Source organism: Tamandua tetradactyla, chromosome 25 (genome assembly GCF_023851605.1).
Source record: "Tamandua tetradactyla isolate mTamTet1 chromosome 25, mTamTet1.pri, whole genome shotgun sequence".
In the NCBI taxonomy this organism is placed as follows: Eukaryota; Metazoa; Chordata; class Mammalia; order Pilosa; family Myrmecophagidae; genus Tamandua; species Tamandua tetradactyla.
In genome coordinates, this window is record NC_135351.1 from 14,008,750 (window position 1) to 14,032,290 (window position 23,541).

Sequence of the window (23,541 nt, forward strand, 5' to 3'; positions counted from 1 at the left end):
CATTCTAACTGAGGCAGTAAGCCTCCGATCACCAACACTACTGGCCCCCGTCGAAGCTGCTTGTCAGGTTCACCAACTTAAGGAGCATCTCTCCTTGGCTCTGCATTTGCCCAACCCGTCAAAACTTTTCCAGCTCTTTGTGGTGGAAGGAGGAGGGCTGGCTCAAGGAATCCTCTGTCAAGACTCATCCTATAGCCCCAAGGTAATTGCTGATTTCAGCAAACGACTTGACTCCACTGCCAGCAAATGGCCCGACTGCCTACAGGCTGTCACTGCAGCTGCCCTGCTTGTCTGGGAAGCTCAAAAATTCACCTTGGGAGAACCTCTGACCATGTTCCTCCATGCTATTTTTGAAACTCAGGGACCTATCTGGATGTCCAGAAGCTGTCTCCTCAAATGTCAAGTCATCCTTCTTGAACATCCTGAAGTTACCCTACAAGTCTCTAACTGATGAGCCCTACCACCCTCTTGCCTCTGCACTCTGTGGATCCAGAAATTCCAAGTCATGACTGCATCCACAGCATTGACCTGCAAACTAAGCCCTGAGATGGTCTCTCTGAACACCCCATTCCTAATCCTCATCTTCAGCAATTCACCAATATTTCCAGTTATCGTTGAAAATGGCACCAGGTACACTGGATGGGCAGTTGTAAATGACTCGCTTATCGTGGCCAGCAGCGCCCTCCCTGTAAATGCATCTGTCCGAAGGGCAGAACTTGAGACCATCATCCAGGCCCTACATCATGGACAGGGCCTCTAAATAAACTTGTATACCGACAGCAAGTATGTCTAGGGAATCCTGCATGGCTTTGCCCAGTTATGGAAAGAAAAGGGACTGCTTGATCAATGACCACCCCCAATTAAACATGCCGAGGCAGTGTCTCGTCTCCTCATGGCAGTTCTCCCTGGTCACCAAAAAGCTGATACCCCAGAGTCCAGAGGCAACAGTGCGGCAGATCATGCAGTACAGGCTGCCGCCAAACTTCCAAGGGCCTCAGCCTATCCTGTCATTTCTCTTCCCTCAGAGCTGTGAATACTCAGCTGAAGATTTAAAGTAGGTGGCTTGCTAAGGTTTCAAAGTGACAGACTCATGGCTAATCTACCTTAACACCAAACATACTTGCATTCCCAAGCTCCTCTCTCCAGGCTGTCTGCTCCCGAACGTGTGATTTATACCATTTAGGTGAAGAAAAACTCCTACAAATGTGGCTCCACTACTTTAGGTTGTCAGCACCAGTATGACCCATTCTCCAGCAGCTCATCGCCCACTGTCCCATCTGCCAGAAAATCAACCCACTGGCCCAACTGGAGCCCCAAGAAGCCAGAAAGCACTTGTTCAACCCATCCTTATAGCCAGGTCAGCAATGGCAAGTAGACTTCACTGAACTGCCTCATGCCCTCAGCTACTGCTACCTTCTGGTATTTATCTGCCGTTTTTTTCTGGTTGGCCCAAAGCATTCTTCCCCTGTTGGTTTGCAAAAGCCCATGAGGTATGCCACCACCTGTTAGAAGACATCTGCTCCAGATGGGGACTTCTTGAGCAACTAAACTCTGACCAAGAGTTGCTTCCATCATTCAGCAAACTGCCAAGGCCCTGAACATCAATTGGAAACCACACTCTCCCTACCACTTTCCCTACCACACTTTCAGCTACCATTCATAGCTGAAAGAATGAATCTGACTCTAAAAACTCACCTAACAAAAAACCTGTCAGTTTCAGGCCTTAAATGGCCCAAAGTGTTGCCCCTAGCCCTGACTGAAATCTGCCTATTCCCAAAGGCAAACTCAAGCTCTCTCCTTTTGAGCAAGTACTTGGCAGACCTTGGCCTTTCTGTAATCACCTGAGGGGAGAGGAAATAATAGTAACCGATAAACTTCTATCTAAATATATACAGTCTCTTTACCACATACTGTCTGTAGTCCATTCTGCCTCTCTACAGAAAAAATCCGTCAGCCTTGATGGACCTGTCAACTCTTTCCAGCCTGGTGATTGATTTGTCATCTGAAAGCTGAAAGTGGGACAAACAGCTGCTACAGTCCCAGTGGTCAGAACCTCACCAGGTCCTGCTAACTCCGCCATCAAGGTAGTTGGACACAGCTCCTGGCTTCATCACAGTAGAGTCAAGAAAGTTCCTGAGCTAGAACACTGGTTGGCCCAGCCCCTGGAGACTTGATGCCACCAACAGCCTCTGGTTCCTGTTCTGCTGAAAGAATCTGGCTTGTCATGGTTAGGTTCATGTGTCAACTTGGCCAAGTAGTGGTACCTATTTGTCTGGTTGGACAAGTGCTGGCCTGTCTGTTGTGATGAGGACATTTCATAGAATTAAATCATGATCATGTCAGCTATATCCACAGCTGATTCCATCTATAATCAGCCAAAGGGGAGTGTCTTCTGCAATGAGTAATGCTTAATCTGATCACAGGAAGCCTTTTAAGGAGGATTCAGAAGAGACAGGCTCTTCCTGTTTTGGCTGGTGAGCCTCTCCTGTGGAGTTCATCCAGACCCTCCATCGGAATCGTCATCTTCACAGCCTGCCCTGTGGATTTTGGACTCTGTGTTCCTGCAGTCATGTGAGACACTTTTATAAATTTTATATTTGCGAGTGTTTCCTGCTGATTCTGTTTCTCTAGAGAACCCTAACTAATATATCTTGGTACCAGGTGTGGTTCTTAAGAAACAGAATCTTAAAAATGGGTTTTTATGAATGATTTTCTACTCTGACTGAAATCAAAGGCACTAAGGATTCTGATTCCCGTAATCAGAATGACACTCCCAATCCATGGAATGAGCTGGCAAAAGAGATAGTCAAAATACCACTATTCGATTCTCCTAATGCTTTGCTTGTATGAAGGCAGGCTCTGGGGGATAATGTTTTTGACACCTTTACAGAGTTTTGTGGAAATAAGAGGCATAGAGATGTTGGCTGGTTGTTGTTAGATACACTGGCTACATTAAGGAGTGAAAAGGATGGGCTTAAGCCTTCAAATGAGAAGCTTAAGCACCATCTGACAGATGTAGACGTCTCTATGAGTATCCTGAAGGAAAATCTTATTTCCTGTAGCTGTAGACTTGGGATCTCTGAAAATCAGACTCAGAATCTTATTGTTAGAGTAGCAACTTTACAACGTAAACTGAAATCTCAATGTTGCATGGTGTCTGCCGTTAAAGTGAGGACATTGATTGGAAGGGAGTGGGACCCTGAAAAATGGAATGGTGACATATGGATGGTTAATGATGTCGGGGGTGAGGTTGAAACCCTAGGTCATACTGAGTCCTCTCTAGATAACCCTGTAGTAGTTTGCCCTGAGGACATAACCGCCCCACCTCCAGCCTGCCTGGAGGAGTTGGTCACCCAACCTCCTCCTGAAAGGATTAGCCCTAGAGTGATTAATCCTATTTCACCAGATGAAACTGCAAATGAAGGCCCTGAAGCAAATGGCTTGGAAGATATTTCTAATTCTTTTCATGACCCACCCCCACCACCCCTCATTTCTTTCAGACCTATAACTAGACTAAAGTCCCAACAGGCCCCCCAAGGTGAGGTACAAAGTATCACACATGAGGAGGTACATTATATTCCAAAAGAACTGTGTGAGTTTTCCAACTTATATAGACAGAAGTCAGGGGAATATGTGTGACAATGGATTTTAAGGGTGTGGGATAATGGTGAGAGGAATATAAGGCTGGATCAGGCTGAATTTATTGATATGGGCTCACTAAGCAGAGATTCTGCATTCAATGTTATAGCTCGAGCAGTTAGAAAAGGTATTAACAGTTGTTTGGATGGTTGGTTGAAACATGGATCAAAAGGTGGCCAACATTACCTGAGGATGAAATGCCAGAACTGCCCTGGTATAATGTAGATGAGGGGATCCAGAGGCTTAGAGAGATTGGAATGTTAGAGTGGATTTATCATGCAAAGCCTGCTCTTACACCCCAGGAATGTCTGGAGGATGCACCTTTTACCAGAACAGTGAGAAATAAATTTGTGAGACTAGCACCATCATCCCTGAAGAGCTCTGTGCTTGTACTTCTCTGTAGGTCAGATATTACTGTAGGAACTGCTGTCACTGAGCTGGAATCCTTAAACACAATGGGGATGAGAGGATCCTGGGTTGGCAGAAGCCAGGTGGCAGTGCTTAATTGCCAAAGACAGGGTAGACGTAGCTATTACAATAGACAGCAAACTCAAAGCAGGCATCAAAATTATATGACTCGCAGAGATTTGTGGTATTGGCTAGTAAATCATGGGGTACCTAGAAATACAATAGAAGGGCAGTCTACTAAATTCTTGTTCGAGCTGTATAAGCAAAAGAGTTCTAGGTCAAGTGAACAGAAGTCTAACCTGAATTACAAAAACACAGAGTCACAGCCCCTTAATCAATTTCCAGACTTGAAACAGTTTACAGACCCAGAGCCCCTTGAATGAAGGGGAGGCCAGGTCCCTTTGGGGGAGAACCCTGTTACACTGTCACAAATTTATACTGTTAATCTTCCTCCAAGCCTTCCCCAAGAAGACCGATGGCCTTTTACCAGGGTAACTGTACATTCAGGAAAAGAAAATGATCAGATATTTCAGGGATTATTAGACACTGGTTCAGAAGTGACATTAATTCCAGGGGACCCAAAATGTCACTGTGGTCCACCAGTCAGAATGGGGGCTTTTGGGGGCCAGGTGATCAATGGAGTTTTAGCTCAGGTCTGTCTCACAGTGGGTCCAGTGGGCCCCCAGATGCGTTCTGTAGTTATTTCCCCAGTTCCAGAATGTATAATTGGTATAGACATACTGAGCAACTGGCAGAATCCCCACATTCGCTTTCTAACTCATGCATTGAGAGCTATTATGGTGGGAAAGGCCAAGCGGAAGCCATTAGAACTGCCCCTCCCGAGCAAAATAGTAAATCAGAAGCAATACCGGATTCCTAGAGGGATTGCAGAGATTACTGCCACTCTTAAGGACTTGAAGGATGCAGGGGTGGTGATTCCCACCACATCCCCATTCAACTCTCCTATTTGGCCTGTGCAGAAAACAGATGGGTCTTGGAGGATGACAGTGGATTATTGTAAGCTCAGCCAGGTGGTAACTCCAACTGCACTGCTGTTTCAGATGTGGTATCATTGCTTGAGCAAATCAATACATCCCTGGTACCTGGTATGCAGCTATTGATCTGGCAAATGATTTTTTCCTCAATAGCTATTAGTAAGGACCACCAGAAACAGTTTGCTTTCAGCTGGCAAGGTTAGCTGAAATTTGACTTGCACAGTCGTATCCCAAAGTTATTGGGCCAATTGTGGGAACATCGACTGAGAATATTTACCAGCACAATGGTAAATATTTGTGCTCCACCAACCAACCAGCCCAAGAACCACGCCTTGACTGGGCCTTCATCTGGTGGTCACCACTGGCTAGAACTCAGGTCACAGACTAGAGTCTGCCCAATTAGAGGAACAACAAAGGTTCTCCCCAAAAAAGAAAACCTGTCTGACCCAAATTGCCAAACCCAAAACTGTAATCCAATCTGCCTCACCTTCAATGATCCAGGACTGAATTTCTCCTGTGACTTATTTTCATTAATGGCACTGGAAAGGACCCAGTCAACATAATGCACATCCAGTGTACCACTCATATCGTAAAACCACAAACTCATTACATCTACCATAACTTTTTTGAGGAACTGCAAACTAAAATTGAAATTCCCCATTACCAAGAACATGTTTGCTGATCTAACCAAACATATTGCAGGGGACCTAACCATTATTAATTGCTGTGTCTGTGGGAGTACAAATATGGGAGAGCAATGGCCCTGGGAAGCCAAGGAACTGAACTACACTAACTTCCCCTAGGCTAATATAACCTTTCACCAGCATAGCCAGCCCAACCAATGGACTATCAATACTAATCTGGTTGGCAACCTCTGTGTCTCCTATACTCAAAGAAACAGCCCTGAGGTTGGTAACCTCTTATGCAAAACCACTAAGAAATGAAGTGGAACCCATGCTAGCTCTTGGGCAGCTTGCAACTTCCTGATGTCTGCCCATGGGGAAATAATCCTTCTCTTTGTTCCCTCTGGAACAGTCCCTCAAATTCTGCCCCAGCATGGCAAGCCCCTGATTACCTGTTCTGGATTTGCGGAAAGTTCACTTACGCCACCTTACAACCTGATTGAACTGGGTCTTGTGTCTTAAATATGCTAAAACCAAGTTTCTTCTTACTCCCTCTTAAAACTGGGGAACACTGGGGAGTCTTGGTATTTGATGAATTGGGGGATTGGACTAAACGCTTGCTCCAAACCGGCCACTGGAAAGGTAATGAATGGCCACCTGAAAGAATTATCCACTCCTATGGTCCAGCTACCTGGGCTGAGGATGGATCCTGGGGGTACCACATCCCTATCTATATATGCTTAACTGAATTATCTGCTATCAACTGTGCTTGAAATTATAACCGATGAAACCTCTACTGCTCTTAACCTACCGGCCAAACAGAATACTCGGCTGCTTACCGCCATTTACCAAAACTGCCTCATCTTGGACTATGTGCTGGCTGAGGAGGGTGATGTTTGTGGCAGATTTAACCTAACCAGCTGCTGCCTACAAACTGATGATCAGGGAAAAGCCACTGAAACAATTACAGACCAAATGAAAAAACTTGCCCACATTCCCATCCACACCTGGACAGGGTTCCTAGACTTAAATAACAGCTTTCTAGGTTCTATGTTCTCCTCTGAATGGTGGAAATGCATTGGGCTCCTTGTCCTGTGTGGGTTCGCTGCCCTATTAGTTTTCCCCTGCTTTCAGCAGCTTCATACACGCTGTAGAAAGTATGCACATTGTCCCTGCTAATACCATTTCTCCTAAAATTATGGTTTTACGCACAAAAGCACCTACGCAAACCTCATGCCTGTCTCTCTTATCTGCAGCTTGGGCCTCATATAAGCTGCCTATGCCTCCTGAGATGGGAACTGTAGAACTTGCCACAGGCTATCAAAACAAGCCATAGTCAGCCAGCAGCCATTATCTCTAAGTGTGGCTGTCACATACATCAGCTGGCCAACATTAGCTCTAAGCAAGACGGTCACGTACACTAGCCAGGAGGTCCCTCATGCATGCGCAGCATAAGGGTCAATGCATCAGTATAAAAACATGTCTCTGTCTAGCCCAAATACGGTTATAACTCCTGTGCTGGTTTGAAAGGAAGTATGCCCCCTAAGAAAAGCCATGTTTTAATATAAATCCCATTCCATAAAGGTAGAATAATCTCTATTCAATACTGTATGTTTGAAACTGTGATTGGATCATCCCCCTGGATGATATAATTTAGTCAAGAGTGGTTGTTAAACTGGATTAAAGGACAACATGTCTCCACCCATTTGGGTGGGTCTTGATTGGTTTACTGGAGTCCTATAAAAGAGGAAACATTTTGGAGAATGAGAGATTCAGAGAGAGCAGAGAATGCTGCAGCACCACGAAGCAGAAAGTCCACCAGCTAGTGACCTTTGGAGATGAAGAAGGAAAACGCCTTCCGTGGAGCTTCACGAAACAGGAAGCCAGGAGAAGACACTAGCAGATGACGCCGTATTCGCCATGTGCCCTTCCAGCCGAGAGAGAAGCCCTGACTGTGTTCGCCATGTGCCTTCTCACTTGAGAGAGAAACCCTGAATTTCATCGGCCTTCTTGAACCAAGAAGGTTGATTGGTCATTTCTATAGACTTGTTTTAATTGGGGCATTTTCTTGGCCTTAGAATTGTAAACTAGCAACTCATTAAATTCCCCTTTTAAAATCCATCCATTTCTGGTATATTGCATTCCAGCAGCTAGCAAACTAGAACAACCCCTAACTTGCTTGATGATTGATCTACGGTGCCTTACGTGAACATTTCCACATTCTGCTATGTATAATACCTGTAGCTGCTTGTACCTCCTTTGTCCCGACTCGCCATGGCACCTGCAAAGCTTTGTGTTCTGCTGTGCAGCTAAATAAAATGATTCAAGCCTGACCTCTGGTGTTGTGTCCTATTTTGGAAGCCACTCAGCTGAAGACTGTGCCCCAGTGCCAGGAGTACAACAGTGTCAGCCCAGAACTAACCTATCCGAAGTCCAAAGTTATCTTGATAACCAAAACTGGGTCTAACCAAAGCAGACCTGCCTGACATGTACAGTAGCTTAAACTTTAATCTACAAGTCACCTATACCTCATTCTGCCAGTTTCTTACAGGTTCTGTGACTACACATGTAAGCGATTTGTGCATGTTCAATAATTAGATCATCTCTAATTACATGATCTGGGGCCAGTGTGCTCATTATCCTAAACCCTGCCCATCTTTTCTTTAAGAACACTATCAGAATTACTATAGCCCAGATTTGGGGCTGATAGGTCATCTGCGTTTCTACTATGCACCTAGTAATGAACTTTTTCTCTCTTTGAAACTCATTGTGTCAGGAATTGGTTATTGAGTGCATCAGTCAAAAGCATCCACGGAGACATCTATAATCCAAAGTTAGAATATTTGCTTAGAATATTGTACTATGTTGTACCACCATCCTTGCCCTGTGCCCTGTCTTCATCCTCACTGAAAGTCTTCTGTCTCAGACTGCAACGTAGGTTGGTGGAGTTTGAGGAAACCAAGGGCTGTATTCTATGTTGAGTAAACTGAGGGTCAAAAGGGGTGGATCTGTTTTAAAGAGGCAATTCATTGCTGTAAGGATTAACTCAGTCAATATGTGGGAAGTGCTTAGAACTGTGGTTGGCATAAAGCGAGCTTAGCCTGTGGTCCAGATGGTTGGTCTATGAGCCATGGAATCCCACAGTGGAAGAGCTCGTGGTGGGAGAGGAGCTAATTATTAGCCATGTCTCTTTGGATATGTTATTTTAGTGTGTGAATTTAAGTTTTCTCATCTATAAAATGGGTATAATAATAATAACTACCTCCGAAGGCTGTGATGGGATTAACTGAGATATATAATAATGATATAAACTAAAAAAGCACTGTACATATACTGGCTTAATATATCAACTTAAATCAACTAAAATATCCTAATCTTGTTTTCTAATCCTGTAGTAGGGATATGGATAAGAATCAATGAAATTTGATCAGTGAAGAAGAATCGATAAATTCTTTGATCAAAGGAAAAGAATCAATGAATTCAGTGAATCAATTTCTTCTTTCACCTTGTAAAAGGTGCCAAAATAGTTTAACATAGTTCATGGGAGGTGTCTGGGAAGTATTACAGTGGTTAAAGGGATTTTCTATCCTGTTATTAGCTAAATTTGTCTGAGTAAAATGTTATTCACATATTTAGAAAGTGTACAAAAATTCCTAGAGACTTGACAATGTTCTCACTGTTCATGTTATATCCTGATACTAATCTCTATGATGTTAAATAGTGGCATAATGTTGTCAGTCATGGTTTTCGTTATTCTTAGAAAAAGGTTACAGATCACAGAAATAGCCAAATTTGTCAGTCGCACTGCTTTGCTTTAATGCATCTCTTAAAGTATATGTGGTCAGTTATAAGTCAGAGCTTCATCTGCAAAACAGAGAGACTTTAAAAAAAAGAAGCAGGACAATAAATAAATTATATTTTATCTGTTAATTAATATAACCCTGGTAAATGTGTAAAAGTGAAACAGATCAAAAATCTCTGCTATGGTTTTTTAATATAAAACAACTGTCTAATATTTTATTTCTGAAAGTAGCTTCATTTAAAAATGCTTATAAAAATTAGAGCTTAGATTGTAAGCTTTAACTGTTTTCCTTAATTTCTGAAATTCTTTACTCTTTGTATGACCTAGCATCCCCAGGAATTTTAAGTATCTGTGTGATGCCTAAGACTCAATTTAGCTCTCCAGCTCTGAAAGTCAGCATTACTCCATATAGCAACTGTTATACAAACAAACAAACAAAAAACTGAAAAAGATCAAACTCCAATTAAAGATGTGACTGAAACTGATCTGGTTAAAACTAAAGTAAATTAATATACAAGATAAAAAATTATAATGTCTGTATTTTAAAACTTTGACTTCTGTGTGAGACCAAAAAAAAAGTTTTTGTTAAAATTCAAATTTTCTGTAACACACTACCTAATCTAACCAACTTCATATCAAATCAGCTTTATTTCAAATGAAACCTAGAATAAGGAATAAAATCTTAATGTTCTCTACAAGTTAATGTTATACCCTGATTCATTTCAGAGTATTTGGGGCAGAAAATGAAAATGTATTTGCAAAGTTCCTTGAGGGACTGGGAAAAAAAATGGAATTATTAAACTTCTCCACCTTGGGAAGTCCTGATATTTTCTTAAGCAAGAGGGGCTCCAACTGAATAAGCCAAGGCCTCAATCTTGAGGCTTGCCCTTATGAAACTTATTTCTGTAATAGCAAACTGAATCTACTTAAAATTAATGCCTGAGTCATCTCCAGAAAACCTCTGTTACTCAAACGTGGTCTCTCTCTCAGCCAAACTCTGACCTTCCCCCCTACATGGGACATAATTCCCAGAGGTATAAGCCTGACCCCTGGCATTGTGAAGTATGACTCCCAGGGATGAACATGGCCCTGGCATCATGGGACTAACTGACCAAAAGGGGAAAAGAAATAGTTTCAATGGCTAAGATATTTCAAATAGAGTTGAGAGGTCATTCTGGAGGTTACTCTTATGCAAGTTTCAGCCAGATACTGCAAACTGCCACAATATAGCAAACCTCAATCAAAAGCATTCCTAGAAACCCTAGGAGATATCTTGGGCTCTATAAAATTTTACTTAAGTTTGTTTTTCAGAGACTTAAACCTCCAGATTGCCCCAATACCAGATAAGCTCTGAAACCCAGAAATATCAGACTCTATTGTCCTATCAGAGAACAAGCAACTAGCTTCTTTCCTTTGTCCCTCAAGGACAATGCCCCTTTTCAGCCTTGAAGAAGTCAAAGACTCATCGCCCAGATATCCCACAAGATTGAGAGATAATTATCAAATAAGAGGGAGGAGTTGTAACCAAGAAATTGGGATTTAAGGGACAGTTGTGATTATTCAATTATTGAATATATGTTCCTTTTTGCTTTCTGGTGTAAGAGAGTAAAGAGGGAAATAACTGAAATCTTTGAATTGTAATATACCTGCCCTGATCTCTGATAATGATTGTATAGCCTTTATCAAGTCCTTGTTGTTATAAAAACCTTGTGACTGACCCTTACTTGTACCATTTCATCTGTTGTTTTTTTTTTTATTTTAAGGTCTTGTGATCACTATAGACAGTCTCTTATGTTTATTAATGAAGGACCTAAGATAAGTCCAGAACTAACCTAGCCCAATCCAAAGTTATCTTGATAACCAAAACTGGATCTAACCAAAATGTGTCCATCTGACATGCGCAGCAGATGCCAGACTTTAACCTATAAGTGACCTATTCCTCATTATAATACTAAAAATCATGCCAATCATCATATTAAGGCCTTCATTTTCTTATATATGTTCTGTGTCTAAGCATGTAAATCTATCTGCACATGCTCAATAATCAAAACACCTCTAATTACATCATCTGAGCCATTGTACTTATTTTCCTAAAACTGCCCATCTTTTAATTCTATAAAACTATCAAAATTACTGCAGTTTGAGGAGACAGATTTTTGGTCCAATAGGCCATCTGATTTCCTGCTACACACTTTAAAACCCTGGTGTCTCAGGAATTGGTCATTTGAGTACATCAGGCCAAAGAATCCACCACATCAATAAATAAGAAAGAAAATACAATACCATGCATATAGTAAAGCTCAAAAAATAATTGCTGGAATGAGTTGTGAAGGCACGTTAATTTATATGAAAAGATAATTTCAGAGTGCCATGTAGCAACAACAGTAGTGACACTTCTTTACCTCTTTGAGCTTGCATTTCCATTAATAGAAAACAAAAATGAATAGTTGCTGCTTATAATTTTAATAATCTACATTGAACAAAATTTATTACATATATAGTACCCTAGTCACAGGAGTCCTCTGTTTACATGGTGACTATTGGGTGCTAATCATCAGGAATGACACTGTTGAAAACCATAACATACCTAACCTTGGTAATTCTCCTTTGATATTGATTACTGGTTATAATCGTCCTTCCTCAACAACTGAACTCAAGAAGTAAGAGTCTGTCTAGGCATGGTGGCCTAGGGCACAGGCCCCATCTGAAGTGGGAATGAAATTCCAAGCGCATAATAACAATCTACTTGACCAGGACGAAGGTCAAGAAAGAAAACAACCTCCTCCAGAAGAAAAAGAATGTAATCACAGATGTAAGGCACAGCACTGATTGTACCTTAAACATTATTCTTAGTAAAACACAAGGTCTTAAGACCCTTTAATGACTACACTAGAGGCCTGATGTCCTCATACTATGTGGAATGAATGTCTGTTCTAAAATCATATACATATTGTCCCTTGTACTCTTGTCCCTCTGCAGAGTGCTACTCCTCCGGACTGCTGCCCCCAGAGACACTCTCCTGTTCCTAAGACCCAGTAAAACTATGTCTGCTTCTGAGCCTGGCATGTTTTTTGGTCTTGCAGCTACACCAACCTGTGCTTCGCACAAAATCAGCTTGGTCCCAAACACTAGGAGAGCTGTAAAAGGCTGTCTTTCTGCTCACTTCACCTACAGTTATATCCTCCTTCACACTGCAGCTGTAAATCACACCTTCAGCTGCCAATATATTCCAAACACACAGGTAATTTCTTCTAATAATATCTCTACAATATTCTACATATCCTAAAACAACATCATTTTGACCCAAGTTTTATGTGTTCTGAACTTTCAGAGAACATTTTAAAATTCTTGGGAACAAGAGAGTTAAGTATCAAATAAAAATACTACTTTCTTTAATTTAGTGTTTCTCAGCTGCAGGTCAGCTGATCCATTAGTGACCATGAAATCAATTCTGTGAGTTGTCACCAGCCTTTTAAAAAAGTAAAATAGAATTAAAAATACCAGAGTGCATCACACAGAGCTAGGTTAAATACTACTTCATGAAATCTTTGTTTTATACAAAATATATATCTGAATGCAGGAGATTATGGTATAAAATGTATTTCTTTTCTTGACTACTGCTCTCATGCAGCTCACAGAGATGGAAAAACAAGAGGTCCTAAAAGTTCAAATGACCCAGTCTATCACAGGGAAGTGGTAACTGAGTTATGCCGTATTTCCATAGCAGTCACAAAAGTTGCTGGCATTGTACAAGATCAACATTCAAAAATCTGTAGCATTTCTATACACTAGTAATGAACAAGCTGAGGGGGAAATCAAGAAACGAATCCCATTTACAATTGCAACTAAAAGAATAAAATACCTAGGAATAAATTTAACTAAAGAGACAAAAAACCTATATAAAGAAAACTACAAAAAACTGTTAAAAGAAATCACAGAAGACCTAAATAGATGGAAGGGCATACCGTGTTCATGGATTGGAAGACTAAATATAGTTAAGATGTCAATCCTACCTAAATTGATTTACAGATTCAATGCAATACCAATCAAAATCCCAACAACTTATTTTTCAGAAATAGAAAAACCAATAAGCAAATTTATCTGGAAGGGCAGGGTGCCCCGAATTGCTAAAAACATCTTGAGGAAAAAAAACGAAGCTGGAGGTCTCGCGCTGCCTGACTTTAAGGCATATTATGAAGCCACAGTGGTCACAACAGCATGGTATTGGCATAAAGATAGATATATCGACCAATGGAATCGAATAGAGTGCTCAGATATAGACCCTCTCATCTATGGACATTTGATCTTTGATAAGGCAGTCAAGCCAACTCACCTGGGACAGAACAGTCTCTTCAATAAATGGTGCCTAGAGAACTGGATATCCATATGCAAAAGAATGAAAGAGGACCCATATCTCACACCCTATACAAAAGTTAACTCAAAATGGATCAAGGATCTAAACATTAGGTCTAAGACCATAAAACAGAGGAAAATGTAGGGAGATATCTTATGAATCTTACAATTGGAGGCGGTTTTATGGACCTTAAACCTAAAGCAAGAGCACTGAAGAAGGAAATAAATAAATGGGAACTCCTCAAAATTAAACACTTTTGTGCATCAAAGAACTTCATCAAGAAAGTAGAAAGACAGCCTACACAATGGGAGACAATATTTGGAAATGACATATCAGATAAAGGTCTAATATCCAGAATTTATAAAGAGATTGTTCAACTCAACAACAAAAAGACAGCCAACCCAATTACAAAATGGGAAAAAGACTTGAACAGACACCTCTCAGAAGAGGAAATACAAATGGCCAAAAGGCACATGAAGAGATGCTCAATGTCCCTGGCCATGAGAGAAATGCAAATCAAAACCACAATGAGATATCATCTCACACCCACCAGAATGGCCATTATCAACAAAACAGAAAATGACAAGTGCTGGAGAGGATGTGGAGAAAGAGGCACACTTATCCACTGTTGGTGGGAATGTCAAATGGTGCAACCACTGTTGAAGGCAGTTTGGCGGTTCCTCAAAAAGCTGAATATAGAATTGCCATACGACCCAGCAATACCATTGCTGGGAATCTACTCAAAGGACTTAAGGGCAAAGACACAAACGGACATTTGCACACCAATGTTTATAGCAGCGTTATTTACAATTGCAAAGAGATGGAAACAGCCAAAATCTCCAACAACAGAAGAGTGGCTAAACAAACTGTGGTATATACATACGATGGAATATTATGCAGCTTTAAGACAGGATAAACTTATGAAGCATGTAATAACATGGATGGACCTAGAGAACATTATGCTGAGTGAGTCTAGCCAAAAACTAAAGGACAAATACTGTATGGTCCCACTGATGTGAAGGGACATTCGAGAATAAATTTGGAATATGTCTTTGGTAACAGAGTCCAGCAGGAGGTAGAAACAGGGTAAGATAATGGGCAATTGGAGCTGAAGGGATACAGACTGTGCAACAGGACTAGATACAAATCTCAAAAATGGACAGCACAATAATACCTAATTGTAAAGTAATCATGTTAAAACACTGAATGAAGCTGCATCTGAGCTATAGGTTTTTGTTTTGTTTTGTTTTTACTATTATTACTTTTATTTTTTCTCTATATTAACATTCTATATCTTTTTCGGTTGTGTTGCTAGTTCTTCTAAACCAATGCAAATGTACTAAGAAACGATGATCATGCATCTATGTGATGATGTTAAGAATTACTGATTGCATATGTAGAATGGTATGATTTCTAAATGTTGGGTTAATTTCTTTTTTTCCGTTAATTAAAAAAAAAAAAAAAGAGAGAAGGGGTAATTGGAGCTGAAGGGATACAGACTGTGCAACAGGACTGGATATAAAAACTCAGAAATGGACAGCACAATACTACCTAATTGTAATGCAATTATGTTAAAACATTGAATGAAGCTGCATGTGAGGTATAGGTGTTTTTTTTTCTCTATTATGATTTTAATTCTTATTCTGTTGTCTTTTTATTTCTTTTTCTAAATCGATGCAAATGTACTAAGAAATGATGAATATGCAACTATGTGATGATATTAAGAATTACTGATTGTACATGTAGAATGGAATGATTTCTAAATGTTTTGTTAATTTTTTTTAATTAATAAAAAAAAAAAAGTTGCTGGCATTGGAGTAAAACTGTGGCTTCTAGAGTCTGTGCTCTGTTCTTCTGACCACTGACATTCACTGCATGCAAAAGAAAATAATTCAAGATTTAAGATAATATCCAGATTTTCCCAAGTGTCAAAGACCAGAAACTAAACGGTCCCTGGAAGACACCTACTCACTGTTGTGACAATGTAGGCTATACTATGGCCTCCCTTCGCTCTCTCCTGATGTCTGCAAAGCTCAATACAAGAGACTCACTAGTGGTCCTGGAAGGCTCCATTCCATAGAACTGAAAACATAAGGTACTTACTTTGTCCACAAGGTATCCAGTTCAGAACACACCACCAGATGTTAAACATAGAGGCATGATGATATACGTGAAGAAAAGTAATCTGATTGGTTTTTTTCCGTAAAACAAAGAAAATTGTGTCCAGGAATTCTATTGATTTGGAGAAATAGTACCACCATAACACTTTGGCTACCTACAAGGATATTAAAAAGGAAAAAGAAAGTAATAAATGGATATTCTGTCCCTCCCCCTGTCAACAGCCTGAGTGCCATCACTGGTATCTCTCTTCCATGTTTTTCAGTGATGGAAACATTATCTCCTACTTACAATGTACCTATATGGCAGCCTCAAAAAAGCAATACTGGTATTAATAATAGCAACAAAAATTCACTGAATGTTGTTGTAGGGATGACCAGTCAAAATATTATAAAGTATTTGAAATAATTTTTCTTTGGATGGTTATGTCACCAACTTAGTCTATAGTATATTTGATTGTTTTAAGACTTAAGATAATATCCAGATTTTCCCAAGTGTCAAAGACCAGAAACTAAACTGTCTGATATATTTGATTGTTTTACTTTGTTTCCAAGTTTTTTTGGGAAAGCTTCCTTATTTTTAATTTTGCTTTATAATAATGTAAAACACTTAATGGTTCCAAAATCAAATATAATGCAAGGTACAGTCTAACTTCCCCTCCATCTCCTCCACTCTGATTCCTCCCCAGAAAGGAAACCATTTTTATTAGGCTATCCTGCCACTGCTGCTTTTTAAAAATAGAAGGCAATTCATATACACAAATGTATATTCACATTCTTCTCCATTTCTTACATAAAAGGTATCACACTATAAACACAGTGTGGGAAGTTGCTTTTTTTTCAGTTAAATATATTCTGGAGACTAGAACAGTATAGAGATCTTCCTCATTCCATTTCTAGGAGCATCTGTGACTAGGTGTGCCGCGGTTAGCTCAGTCTCCTGTAGGTGGACATCTGGAAAGCCCATTCTGTCATCTACTCTTTCTCTTTCTCATCCCAGCCCCATGCTGATATCTGGAAGGAGAAAGCCTCCTCCCCTCAATTTGAAATGGTTATAGGTAGTCGATCTGCTCTAATAGCTTACCCGAATATCAGCTTCCCCTGCACTTGCAAGATCTTGACACTGTAAGTTATAGCCTCCTTCCCAACTGGAGAGAATGAGCTGCTCAAGAAACAAGAGAAATAAGAAATCAGTGTAAGAATTTGGACCCAATCTGAATTGCTCATGCATGTTTCTGATTAGCACTTATTCAAGGTTTGAGTAGAAATGTCCCAGAGTTTGTGTCTGACTTGAGACAGTCCTCAAACAATTTAATTCTTGCTGTTGAATTAATATTTCACTTTTAACCATTTACATCCAGCCCAAAGTAACAGAACTTAGCTATCATTTGAGTAACAAAATATTTCACGTAAGGAATACTTAGTCCTGTGTTTCTACAAGTATAATGTAAAGTTAATTGAATGTAAAATGTAAGGAAACTACACCAAAATGTTAATAAGATTTCATACTGGTTTGTATAAATTATATAATTTGGTCATCTCAATAATTTTATGAAGTAGGTATTTATTTCCATTTTTCAGATATGGGAACAAGGGTTCAGAAAGGTTCCTAAGCCATATTCTTCACTATATTTGTTCATCATATCATTTGTGTAATTAACTGCTTAATCTTTCTCATTACTCTAAAAAATAATAAGGTCCATGAAATCTGTGCCTCTATTTCTATTTACCTTTGTATCTACTGCAACTTGACTAATGCCTGGCACATAGTAAGCTTTCAGTAAATACTTCATGAGTACATGGTTTGTTCAAGATGACGTTTGCTGGAAAGTGCTATAACAATGATTACAATTCAGACCTTCTAATTCCTTATCTTGTGTTCTTTCCACAACATCATGAGAAAGTGAAGTTTTTAATCATTTGTTGAAAATTATATAAAAGCACTTTTCTCCCTTCCTTCCCACTATTGTAAAACTTTAGAAAATAAGATATTTGGCTTTGATTTTTCATTCACACGCTACCTTCTGTTGCCTCTCAGAGATGTGTAGAAGTATAGATATGTTAACATGCACACACAGAACAAACAGCAATGTGGTTAATGAATTAAACATGTAAAAGAGACTCTACTAAATAACATTTAAAATGCTTGAGAACTTCTGTTTTTCCTCCATTGTGGAGATCAACCTCTTTCTTCCTAACAAAAGCACCTTTCAGTTATCCTGAATCTAGTAAAAAAAAAAAAAAAAAAAAAAGCTTGGGTTTTCCTAATGGGATTAATTACAAATCGTCACTCCATTTCCCCCAGAAGCCTTAATTTCAGATTCTCAAATGGGAACCATGAGAAACTAGAGGGGATCTGGGAATACCTCGAAGTTATATGCAAATTTTTGTATATTGGTCCTTTTTCAAAATCAGCTGTTTAACTTTGTGAAGAAAAGTTTAATTTAAATTTTTGGTCAGACTAGTATTATAGCAAGGGACTTGCCTCTACTTTGTATGCTAAAAATACAGTTGTAGAATCACTCTTTGAATGAGAAGACCAGGCACACTCTCTGCTTCAGGCAGATTTCTCCAGGCAGCCCCCCTCCCTGTGGCACCTCTTCAGGACTACCAGGCAGTTTAGTAACTGAATAGCAGAATAAAGCAGTAAAGCTACTGGAGGATCTAGCTACCTCACTCTGGGCCATTCCTAATCCCCAAGCTGGGCTGGTGCGCAGGAACCATTCAACCTTCATGTTGAAAAGAAGGAAACAAGACTATCAAAGAGGGTTAGCCTCAAGGAAGTGTGGATTAATCACTCCAAATCATATGTAGAATCCTTTGGCTTCACCCCACATCTACCTTCTTAATCTAAACCACTAGCATCCACTCCTGTAATACCATAATTGTCTGCTAACTGGACGTAGCTTTCATTCTTGCCCTCAACTCACCCTTCATTGTCCATTCTCCATGAGGCAGCTAGAGGGATGTAATTTAAAAAGGGGATCATATTACTTCCCTCATTGAAATCTTCCAATGCTTTCCATTACATTTAGAATGAAGGCCAAGTTCCTTGTAAGGCCTTACAGGAAAACTTCCTTTCTCTCTACCATATTTTTGAATCATTCTCTTCTCAGTCTGTTATGACCTAGCTACATCAATTCTCTTTAGGATCCTTGAACATCCCTTGAATAAGCTTATTCCTGCTTCAGGGCCTTGTTCTCGCCGCGTGGGACACAACCGTCTACCAGATCTTTCTACGCCTGAATTATTTTCATTAGTCAGTCACGGCACAAACATAAAGGCCTTTCTACCCCACTACTCCAGCATCAGCTTCCCTCTCTACTCCATGAGAGCAGAGGTCATGTTCTAGAATTGAGGATGGAGTCCAGCACAGTGTAGGTAGTCAACACATATTTGTTAAAGGAATGTTAATAATCAGCATAGTAATTCACCTTTCTGGCCTAAATAAACATTTGTCCTGACATAACACATTAATGAGGTTAAATCAGTCAGTCACTCGACTAGTGGCTGTTAAACATACCCCAAAAGTATCAAGGAAAAGACTCTCTGCCTGCCCTGAAAGAAATTACAATCAAAGAGAGGAGACAGGAGGCATCAATAGTAATCCTTACAATTCATGCTTGAGTTAAGTAGGACATATATTCTGTTTCTATTTTATAGGAAAGTTGCCTAAGTTTCAAACAGCTAAAGTAACTCCTCTAAAATTACAGAGAAAGTGACAGCTGAAATTTGAACTCGGGTCTTCTGACCCCACTAACAAAGCTTCCTCCAATCAGGTATTAGAGCTTCTGGCCCTTTTGATGCAGCAGCTACTTCCAAAGCTATCGAAGGAAGAGTATCTTTCCCTTTGTTATAAAGAGCTACTAACTCCAAAATTATTATCTTGTAAGCTGAGTCAGGAGGGAGTAAATTAAAATTCAGCTACTAAAGAACATTCAATAAAAATTCTTAGAGGTAAATTTGTAAGTACATATGTGTTATGATTTTAGGGCTGCCAACATGACTTTCCTGACCCCGAAGTCTATCTCCTACATTCTGAATGATGCCTAAAATTCTATTATTAGAGTTTCATTCCATTCACTTAAGGTAATGGTTATTAACCATTATTAAACTGTGCATATTAGAATAATTCACAGAATACACTCTATGGGTGAGAGGACTTATATTTTAAGTCAAGGATTTATTTTCTTTTAGAATTCAAGTATACCAGCAAGGCTATACTTGGGCTATTATCAACCATTTATGCATTTCATAAATGATTTTATCATAAATTGCTCTAAAAGAGATTCTGTAATGCTTTTGTTCTCTTTAGCTCTTCTTTTTCAGTAGAGCAGGTTTATTTAACACTTGAAAATTTTCTCTTTCATGACAGTAAAACACCTTTTGGATTTATTGGCAGGGCAATCATTACTTGTTCTTTGTCTTATAAAATTGTTTGGTTTAGTGCCTTATAAAAGAACAGGAAGTGAGTGATTTTAGAAGGCAGCTAGAGCTGAGCTGGAATGTCACCTTCCAAAGTCAGCCTGAGAAACAGCAATGCCACCCACAGTGGCTGAAGGATGTGGGGAATATTCTTTAAGGGAACATAGAGTTGCACTTCAGTCAAACTAACTGCATTGTTTTGGTACTGAAATCAATTTTAAAATACTCTGTTTCTCAATGGTTGTCTATTCTCAAGGAAGCCACCAAACTTTTCTAAACCTCAGTATCATAATCTGTAGAAAAAAATTTTAACATATTCTTTAAAGGCCCATTCAAATCTAAATTGTGATTCTAAATTACAGTGAAAGACTGAGAACTAAAAATACAGGCCAAATTGGGATGAAAATATTCAAGTTAGACATAAGGATTACTAGGATTTCCTGAAGGGATAATATCAAACACAGGAGCAAGTTCTTGAGATTTTAACAAACGACACTGATAGCAACCTTGGATAGCTCAGCTATACAAGACTCAATTGCTTTAAAAAATTGCTAATTTCTGGACTTCAGCTTTAGCTACATTAACACTTACCTCTGCCAGCATATATACAGAGAGAAGTGTGATTCCAAGATTGTACAAAGTGAGGATCCCCCTAAGAGAAAGAGCGGGTCTGTTCTTCATATATTTGTTACCCAACCAGATTGAAAGCAGATATATTACAGTAAGAGAAAAGGTAGGAAGGTAAGAGTCCAGCATGAACCATCCTCTGACTCGAGAATCTGAAAAGAAACATGATAAAAATCCTAAATAACAATTTTGCTCATTTTTAAAAATATTATCATATATATTTTATTTTCACACATGAATACAACAGAAAACATTAAGTAAACTGGATTTGCATTATAGGAGTTCAGAGGAAGAAGAAACCAGTAGAGGCTGGATAGTTAAAGAAGGTTTCATGGAGCAAGCAGGGCTTAAGCTGGCCAATGAATGAAAGGAAGAAGAAATCAAATGTGGGAAGTAACAGTTGTTGAATGCCTAGTTTGAACAGTTATCATATTTCTTCATTATTAATTAATATAAAATAAGTGCTCTCAGAAAGGTTTAGTAACTTGCAAGAGGCCAGAATCTGGGTTCACATCTGACTCCTAGCCCATTATACCTTGCTGCTGTCCTCCGAGGGAGAAGATGAGTGGTCAGAGGAGAAAAGGCATGTTGATATTGTAGCCTAATTCCTAAAACCCGCTTTCACCAGAATTTCCCTAGGATCATTGTGCAGGAAGCCAGGAATGGGTTTCGAGTTCAGCGGACCCGAACACAGCAGTGGTGGCCTGGGATTTCAGTAACACAAGCAAGGGAAGGTGAAGACAGCAAAATGCAAAGCCCTGGGCTGATGATTCACAACTGAGCACAAGAAATAAAAAAGGAGCCACTCCTCAAGCCAACTCCGCAGGTGAACTCACTGTCCTCCTCCCCTACGGTGGAACATGACCTCCAGGGGTGTAAATCTCTCTGGTAACATGGGACCTGAGCCCTGGGGGTGAGCCTGGCCCTGGCTTTGTGGGATTGAGAAAGACTTCTTGGCCAAGAGGGGGAAGAGAAATGAAATAAAATGAAGTTTCAGTGAAAGATTTCAAATTGAGTCAAGAGGTCATTTTGGAGGTTATTCTTATGCGGTATACAGATATCCCTTTTCAGTTTTTGCTGTATTGGAGTAACTGGAGGGAAATACCTGAAACTGCTGAATTGAAATCCATCCAATAGCCTTGATTCTTGAAGACTGAAGAACTATAGAGATTTTAAGGTGTGACCCTGTGATTGCTAAAACCTTATGACTGACACTCCCTTTATCCAGTATATGGACCGATGAGTAAGAAAAAACAAAGATAAAGAAAATGCGGGGGTAGGAGTGAATGGGAATATGCGATGTTCTGTATGTTCTTTTTTACTTTCTTTCTTTTTTTTTTTGGAGCAATGAAAATGTTCAAAAATCAATTGCAAATGATGAACGCACAACTATATGATACTGTGAACCAATGATTGTACAATTTGGATGATTATATGGTATGTGAATATATATCTCAATAAAATTGCATTAAAAAAAAATGTTGGCTGTGCTGGTTGGAAGCTGTTACATACCTCCCCTAAAACAAACAAACAAACGAAAACAACCAAAGAGCCAGGGCTGGCCATGGACTACACGTACAAACAACTGGGAAGAAAGAACCTAAATATATCAAATGTGTCCCTAACACTGGGGAGTGAAAATATTAAAAGCTGAATAAAACCCACATAATAGATCTACAGTATAATTAGTAACACAAAAATAACTGTAGGCACAAAATTGTTGTTTTTCTGTGTTTTGCTCTTCTTGTTTGTTTAAAGAAAGAAAATAATTTGGCTCAGAATTATAAAAATTCCACCTTGTTTTTAACCTTTATGAATGGAGTTAGAGGAGCTGGTTTTCCCTGAAGATCAGTTGTTTCTGGATTTCTTTGGCAATCTCACAGTCTCAGTCCCTCTTCTCAGGCGTCCCTGCCCTGCTACCACCAGCCTCTCCTTAAACTGCTCCACCCTACAGACAGAGTAGCATTTATAAGAGGAAAGTATCCTTTCAAGCTGTCACTGTCCTATCACCTATTGTAAAGTTCTTCCATTTATGACAGAGATGAAAGATAAGAAAGGAGCTCTTATCAGCATTAATGTGACTAACAGTTGGTATCTTTCCATACAATTAGTTCATAATCACTTGTTCCAGAAGCTTGAGCTATGTGCACAAACCCAAAGTTCATCCCCATATTAAAATCCTTATAAAACTCATAGTTTGTGCTGTATGCAAACCAAAAGTTCATCTCTATACTCAAATCCTACTCATCCTTAATCCCCAGAGAAGGGTTCTACATACTCCCTTCATAACTGTAGCTCCTGATTTGCATAAAAATTATTTTATCACTGATATATTATCATAGCTATAATACTATTAGCATAACTAACATATATTAGACAATTACTCTGTGCCAGGCACTGTTCTAAAGTCTTTTACATGTATTACCATTTAATTCTCAAAACAGTTACATTATGTAGGATGATATTATTATCTCCAGTTTACATATGAGAAAAATTGAGCCATAGAGGGTAAAAAAAAAGTAAACAAAACAAAAAAACACCCACTTTTACT

At 39.4% G+C, this 23,541-nt stretch overlaps 1 protein-coding gene across 3 annotated transcripts in view; it reads right to left on the reverse strand.

Moving 5' to 3' along the window:
* Positions 1–23,541, reverse strand: part of ELOVL2 (ELOVL fatty acid elongase 2) — a 107,637-nt gene that overhangs the window by 10,329 nt on the left and 73,767 nt on the right. For all 3 annotated transcript variants that reach the window (XM_077143605.1, XM_077143603.1, XM_077143604.1), the window contains 3 exons: positions 20,955–21,142; positions 17,023–17,100; positions 15,925–16,096 (listed from right to left, as the gene is read on the reverse strand). In XM_077143605.1, coding sequence (XP_076999720.1) covers positions 15,925–16,096; positions 17,023–17,100; positions 20,955–21,142 — 438 coding nt within the window. The remainder of the gene's footprint in view (positions 1–15,924; positions 16,097–17,022; positions 17,101–20,954; positions 21,143–23,541) is intronic.